Below are 8342 nucleotides of genomic sequence, written 5' to 3'. Positions count from 1 at the left end.
ATATATATATATATATATATATATATATATATATATGTATGTATTTATGCTATGTATTCAGCTGAGGGTTGTAAAGATCAAGGCAAATAAAGAACTAACTATAACATTATAAATAATATAGTTTAAAAATCAACTACGAATTAAGCAGAACACAGCAACTCATTAGGTGAACACTGTTAACTCGAAACCTTCTATTAGAAAAACCATGCAATTAGCTACACCATTATTCCCTTAATTAGTTAGGCTAATCGAGTCAACGTTGCAATCAGCCTGATTCTGATTGAATCCGCTAATCGTTTCAAACCTAACAGAACCAATCTCTGTGGTATAGATAATTGAGTGAGTTCAGTCACACTCAATGGTTGTCTGTCACGGCGGTAGTTAATATTGACTATAAAACACACACACGTAAATAAAACTTCATATTATTTATTTTCTTCAAACACGTTGCGTGCAATTTCGTAATATCTGATATTTATTCCATTCCATGTTATATATAGATTAAGTGATATAGATTTTTGGTGCTGTTAAAAATAAGCATGGAAAACTACGGCAGGTTAGTAATCTAATTTCATTACCATTACTCTGTTTTAGTTTATTAGATTATTTATTTATTTCTCTGAAAATGTATTTCTCTAAAATATTTCATCCGACAAAAGTCAATTTCCTATCATAAAGCAATATACTGTATAATATGTGTATTATTAAGATTAGTTTATGTAAAAAAGAACATTCCGAAATAATTACCCCCCCCCCCCCAAAAAAAAACAAACAAAAAAAAAAAACAAACAAAAAAAACACACAACAACCCCAAACAACCCAAAAAATACCCCCCAAAAACAAAAAAACAAACAAAACAACAACAAAACAACCCTACATAAAAAGTAATAAGAAATACAACAAAAACCACAATAATTGTTCTACAAGCATTTATGTTTTAATAAGAAAATCATGCTTATATCCAGTTAATGTTCAAACACGCTGTCCGGGGTAAACACCTTATCTACTAAGGGGTGAAGATAATAATTACTCGTTATAATAGGTATTATCGAAATAGAATTTAATGTGTAATGGCCTTATTCGCTGCCCGTTGCCATTGAAGAAAACCAAAAACCCACCGGCCGTAAAGTGGACACTTTAAACATACTTTATGATACTGTCCTAAGTTCAACACTAACATTCACATCGTCTTTATTTGCCTTGTGTTTTACATCCCATCAGCTGAATACATAACATAAATAATATATACAACATAGATATACAAAATGCACACGTGCAAAACAGTGGTGGGTGTGGTTTATATATGAGGGACAAATAAAGTGATATAAATTACATTTATTACATTAACTATCATCCTGCATTAATCGATCTCTAGTTGTATTAGCTTGTACTAAATATAAGTTATTCAAGTTATTATTGTTATTGTGGTTAATAACTGTATAAAACGATAAACACTTGACCGCTTATATTAATACGTTTTTATATATTTACAACGCAAATTTTTGTATTGTGGACACTCTATTACAAAGTGATATTCATCTTCTATAACATTAGCATTGCATATTCGTTCTGATCGTTCGATGTTTCGATACCTGCCAGATTCTACATTTAATTTATGAGCGCATATTCTAATTTTACATATTTCCTTTACATAACGTGTTTCTACAGACAATCTTAAATACGTGTTTTTATTTTTCATTTTATATATATTTTTTTTTTCAGTTCTACCGACTTCAGTTTCACACCTTTGAGAGAATCTCTGGCCAACCTCAGTCTGAACAGTCGTGTGGCGCATTCACAAAAACAGCTCATCACTTCACTGCCTGTTTTTGACGAGGAATCACGTGACAGCGGTTTTGGATCACCCGGAGTAAGTTATTATTATTATATAATTTGTTTTCTTCTCTTTTTGTTTTCACCAAAATAAACAATATTATTTTAAATAAATTAGGTCGGTTGCCAAACTGTCTGCAAGCCTATATGAATACCCATTCACAAAGTAAATAACACTGTATGAAGTTAACGTAATTTATGGTTTAATCTCCCCCCCCCCCCACCCCCATACACACACACCAAAAAAAAAATACACCCAATGAACAAGCAAAAAAACTCCGTGAATTTTATTAATATATATTTTTTTCATGATAAAATTAATTATGTAAATAAACTATTAAAATCAACCTAAAATGTTCACAAGACATTGGTAATTTTAATAGAAACAACATTACTGAGATTCAAACTGATTACTTTAAAGTAACTAAAGAAACTTAACTAAGCTGCACATTTTTATTGTTGTTGAGTATACTTCAGTTTTTATTTAAATGGTATCAGAACTTTCTGTACTTTTCAACTTGTTTTTATGATATTTGCTTTTTCGCATTTATTTATGGACTTCATTTAACGTGTTAACAAATCAAATGCTATATTTAATATTTTCTTCCTTTGAAGTCGCCGCTGGTGTTTGCCGATTCGTGTCAGATCGCTACAGATGTTCCCACGGTAACTCATCGTGGGCCTAGGAAATCCCTGTTCTCAACTAAGAGATCAAGAGAAGAAACTGAAGACGAAAACAGTTACGCACACAAGAGATCAAAAAGTTTCGAAGAAGAGGTGAGACCGGAAAATCTAGATGGGTTTAATAAACCATATCTAACGTCTTAAAGGGCGCATATACACAAATCAAACCCCATAGACGACAATATAGTAACGTGGTGTAGTACTATCCTAAGGTTAAAACGTAACAGAGTTTACTATTGTCCTGTTCAGATAATGTAGACCCTAATTTGATTTAAATAGCTGTTCGATATCTGGCTGTTTTTCGTACATACGCATGGACAAACCCCCAAACCCAGTAGTTTGCAGACCGATTTAATGTTACGCCGACACTCTGCATCCCCCTGACATGGTATAAATCAATGTAGGAGCAACTGCGTATGTTTAATTTGACTTTCATGTTATGATTAATTACATTTAAAGTTCATAGCGTTTATTTTGATTGCTTATTACGATTATTATTATTATTGTCATTGTTATGGTTGTTGTTGTTTTTGTTGTCATCATCATCATCATCATCAACATCATCATCAATTTATTATTATTATTATTATTTATTTTCTAATTGAAATAGAATTTTCCCATTCGATTCGTGGACATACAGTCTTGCGCACAAAGCTTGGATATTCAGCCACGACTTCTCTCAGCTTGCGGGGATATCATTCCACAACAACCATTATCAGATCGCGTGGAATTCCTGCCTCAACTTCACTCTGATCACGTGGATATCTTGGCGCAACCTCTCTCTGGTCACGAGGATATCTTAGCGCAACCTCTCTCTGATAATGTGGATATCTTAGCGCAACCTTTCTCTGACCATGTGGACATCTTGCCACTACCTCTGTCCGGTCATGAGGACACCGTGTCACATCAGTCGCTGTCCGAGTGTTCAGATAACGTGAAGTTGGCCGTCGAGAAATTAGAACACGAAGAAGAACTAATAGGCGACGGAAGTAGAGTAAGTTTATTTGCGCATGCAGACTTCTAAAATGTCAATACTTGTGTTAAATGCGTAACGGTAATAGATGAAATTTCTATATAGAATAATCCATAAATTGACATCTCACATGATCTAATATATTGATAAAAAGGAAAGGAAAGACATAAATAAAGAACACCACCAGTTATGAAAAAAGAATAAAATAATTACATTGATAAGAAAACGAACTCCATTATGATTATAGTACCAATTACAATGATACCATCCTTGCTTTTGTGACTTTTTGTATGTTTTGTTTTTTTATTACTATAATTAAGTGTCTGTTTAAAATACTATATATTTTGTATTACCATTGCGGAAACAAGCATTACCAACAGCGGCATTGTTTATTGTAGACCCTACGTTTTTTTTGCAAATGTTACGTTTAATTCCTATTCAATACTTGAGAACGAACGTACATTGATTTTTGTAAAATGGAAATAAGTCAACTTCGTGCATTTTGGACGATGAATTGTATATAAAACCTGTCGGGGTTTGGGTTTGTTTTCATGCAAATGTAAAGACAAGGATTGAATAGGAATTAAACGTAACATTTGCAAAAACCTTAGGGTCTAAACAATTGAACAGGACTATAACACTATTTTGTTTATTGCAGAAACATACATTACCGACAACGTCAGGAAAGAAAGTCGACCTCAAGTACATTTCGCCAACAACGATGTTTGACCTCTTGGCAAGAAAATACGATGACGTCATTTCCGGATTTCAAATCATTGATTGTCGATACCCATATGAGTTTAATGGCGGACATATTGAGGTACATTGTAATTTTTTATATTGCTTACAAAATATGAATTTATTTCTATTTGGTTGGGAAAGTAAGACATCCAAATTCAAATTCCAAATTCCATAAAGGTTAACGTGCACATCCAGAGCAAGCTGTTATAACGCACGTCTGTCCTGGGCACAAGTACCAGCCTCGGCCGGTTTCTCCGTCCAGGACAGGGAAGGCTTGGGGAGGGTAAAGGAGGGACCGCCTGTACTGGCAGGTACAAGGGAGAACCAGCAGTCCAACCGTAGTTGGTAACAGGCGGGAGTGAGACATCAGGTCAGGTCAGGTCATAGGGTTTTACGTGCACATTCAGAACAAGCTGTTGTATCGCACGCCTGTCGTGGGCACAAGAGCCGGCCTTGTCCGGCTCCTCCGTCCATGACAGGAAAGGTGGCGGGAGGGGAGAGGAGGGACCGCCTGCACTGGCAGGTGCAAGGGAGCACAAGCAGCCCGATCCAATCGGTAGCAGGCGGGTTGGGGTGGTGGTGGTGCTATGGAATTTTGAATGGAGCAGTTAATGCCAAAGAGAAAGGGGTGTGCAATTTTGATTGAGGAAATTTGGCGCAATTTTGAACGGTCGGTCGAAAGGTAAATGGCTGAGCTAATATAGGTTTATGATATTAGTGAATCGAGAGTAGCTCGTTAATTATAGATCTCGTGAGACATCTCGGTTGACTGGGTATTTATAGAGGACGATTCCTGTTATAATAGTGAGGTTTCGCAACCACACCATTACTGTGACAAATAATCATAATGGGGCGAATTTACAAAGCCTGTTTATGTCTTACACGTGTGTAACTACATACATTTGCAATGCTTAAACACCTGTTTATGTCTTATACGTGTGTAACTACATGCATTTACAATGATTAAACACCTGTATTTAAGAAAAACAGGTTTTGTAAATTCGGCCCAATATGATTCCGTAAACAGTACTAATCGTTTAGCTAGTTTCGCAGATCGGCACGGTTAGTGACTTAAAGAGAACGGCATTCTCACATGTGCTGTTTGTTTATTTTCATGTGTTTAAGTTGTAAATTAGCTGCACAATTTGTTACATGTAGCAGGCCTTTTAACCGTAAAAAGCGTAAAGCAAATTGATGTGACGTCACCAACTGCACTCACAGTGGTGACCCATCGCTATCCGTGACCGTGCGAAACTTCCCTAATATAATGTTAGTTTACTGTGGTGTACTGTATGTGCCCATTTTGTGACGTTACATTCCTTTGCACACAAACATCTTACAGTCACCACTCGTATTAATTATACTATATTGATCACTATCCCTGTTTCATAAACAGCTGTTTGGTACCTACTGGAATGGACGTATATACAGGTGGATGGTTGTGTAATACTATTACAGCCTCGTTGAAGTAACCGTAGAATCCTAATTTCATACGATATTGGGGAAGATAAATATTTTGCGTTTTGACCATTTTTCTTCAGAATCACATTTGGCAACTCGGGATAATTAATTTATTTTTACAGGGTGCAAAAAATATCTACACCGAAACCGAGATGGATAGTCTGCTGAAGTCAAGCCAAAGGAAGTCGACTGATCGACATATTCTTATTGCTCACTGCGAATTTTCATCAGAGAGGGGACCAAAAATGTAGGTTCTGGTCTATACGGCAATATATGCAATTTGAGATTTTGATATTTAAACTTAATATTGTACAGATTGCGGTCGTGAAATATTTCTTTCAAACGGGTATAGAAATGATAAATAATATTTCTCACCTAGCCCTCATAGGAAATGGAAGTAAATGTTTTATTTTTCGACGCTCTCAACACATTTTATTTACAGTTAAGAACCACACATATATTGAGAGAGAAAACCCGCTGTCCCCACTACATTTTTCGATTAGCAGCAAGGGATATTTTATACGATCCTAGACCGACCGCACATCAAGCAAACGCTTTGCCACTGGGCTACGTCCCGCCCCCCCCCCCCCCCCCCCCAGCACTCACAGAAATGATTTATATATTTTATCTTAAGAACAGAATAGAGATTTTTTTAAATAATTATATACAATTTATGTTTTTGTGCTTTTTGATTCTTTTTTTTTTTTTTTTTTTGTAACGACAAATTAATTATTAAAGCTTTATAGTTTATTAATGACTTACTAATGGGGAGTAACTTACCATTATTCAAGCTCGCTGCCAAATATAGTGACATTCAACCCTCATTACTGACATTATTTACAATTGTCGCAGTTCCTCATCATAGAGGCTGTTTGAACCCTAGAAATAAAAGAACGTTGAAATCAACCAAAGACATATTTCGTTTAATAAAATCAATAACTCTAACAATATGTATGTGGTAATGCATGGTGTACAAACAAAACTATTATTAAAATGTGTCATAACAAATAGGTTATTAAACGAGACATCTTAGTCGGGTTTTTTTAAAGATTGCACTTAACACCATGTAAAATCTTAAGTACATATGAGAAGAGATAAGAACAATGTGGTTGTACCTAAGTGTGCGAGGACTGTTAATTGAATGATATTGTCTATTGTTTCAGGCTTCGGTATTTGCGATCTGTGGACCGGAAACAGAACTGTGACGTATATCCGTCTCTCTGCTACCCCGAGATCTATGTTCTTAATGGCGGATACAAGGCCTTCTACGAAGAACACGTGGTAAGAAAACAATGTGCATGGTTTTTGATATATATTTACATTCTATTTGTTTTATTGTCCGTCTGTGTCTCTCTCTGTCTCTGAGCGGGATGTAGCGCAAGCCGTAGCGTGTCCGCCTGTGGAGCGGTCGATCATCGGATCGATCCTTCTCAGTAGACACATTTGCAGTTTGGGCTATTTTCCGTTCCAACCAGTGGTCCACAACTGGTTCATCAAAGGCCGTGGTATGTGCTATCCTGTCTGTGGGAAAGTGCATACAAAAGAGCCCTTGCTGCTATTCAGAAAAGAGTAGCCTATGTGGCGGCAGCGGGTTTCCTTTAAAGAAATATGTCAGAATTACCATATGTGTGACGTCGAATAGCCGATGATAAGATAAAAATCTATCTATCTATCTATCGATCTATCTATCTGTGTTGCTCTCTGTCTCTGTCTGTCTGTCTGTCTGTCTGTCTAACTATCTTGTCTTACCGTAGTCACAATACATATATTTCACTAATATATGGATGTTCTATTCAAACATACACGAACGCAGATACGTAAAACGGACTTGTGTTAATAATATATTTAATATTCCACGTCATCATTATTGAATGTTTCTCTGTTACAGGAAAAATGCCAGCCAATGAAGTACATTCCTATGCTGCACAAATCTCATTCTGACGACCTACGTCATTTCCGGTCGCGATCGAAGTCCTGGACTGCGGGAGAAGCGAAAAGCAAGTTGAGAAGAAACCGATTTGAAAGTTTGTGCTCGAATTAGACATGCGGATGATACGAGTATGTATACGCGGGAATTTGTTGTCATATTTGGACGTTTGCTAAGACGTGATAACAAAACTCATAGTGCTATGAAATACATGACGGTTATAATATGATACCGCCATTTGCTTGTAAATATAATTTATTTGGTATCGTGTTAATATATCAATATTTATTAAATATTCATCCACCAATATCCGCCCACCCATCTACCCATCTATTCATCCATCCACCCTCCTTCCACCCACCCATCCACCCACCTATCCATCCATCCATCCATATATCCATTCATCCATCTATTTATCTATCCATCCATCCATCCATCCATTCATATATTCATCTATCCATCTATTCATATATCCATCTATCCATCAATCCATTCATATATCCATCCATCCATCTATCTATATGTCTGTATCTGTCCGTCTATATTTCTATCTATCTGTCTGTCTATCTATCTATCTATCTATCCGTTCATCCTTCGTTTCATCCATCCTTGCATCCATATATCCACCAATCCACCCAAGCATCCATTCATGCATCCATCCCCGCATTAACACGAAGCTTATACACAAGTCCCTCTCTTTGCTATATCTTATTATCTGCCTAT

At 36.2% G+C, this 8342-nt stretch overlaps 1 protein-coding gene across 1 annotated transcript; it reads left to right on the top strand.

The window, feature by feature from the left end:
• Window positions 1-539: 539 nt before the first annotated feature.
• LOC121383773 (M-phase inducer phosphatase-like) lies at window positions 540-7984 on the top strand. The gene is made up of 8 exons (XM_041513869.1): window positions 540-556; window positions 1723-1870; window positions 2449-2610; window positions 3128-3511; window positions 4149-4310; window positions 5815-5939; window positions 6856-6973; window positions 7581-7984. The coding sequence occupies exons 1-8, from the start codon at window positions 540-542 to the stop codon at window positions 7731-7733; spliced, it is 1269 nt and encodes a 422-aa protein (XP_041369803.1). The 3' UTR covers window positions 7734-7984.
• Window positions 7985-8342: the final 358 nt, after the last annotated feature.

The sequence above is a fragment of the Gigantopelta aegis genome, chromosome 10 (genome assembly GCF_016097555.1).
Source record: "Gigantopelta aegis isolate Gae_Host chromosome 10, Gae_host_genome, whole genome shotgun sequence".
NCBI lineage: Eukaryota > Metazoa > Mollusca > Gastropoda > Neomphalida > Peltospiridae > Gigantopelta > Gigantopelta aegis.
Note: the sequence above shows the minus strand (reverse complement) of the source record. Positions and strands in the feature narration are given on the sequence as shown.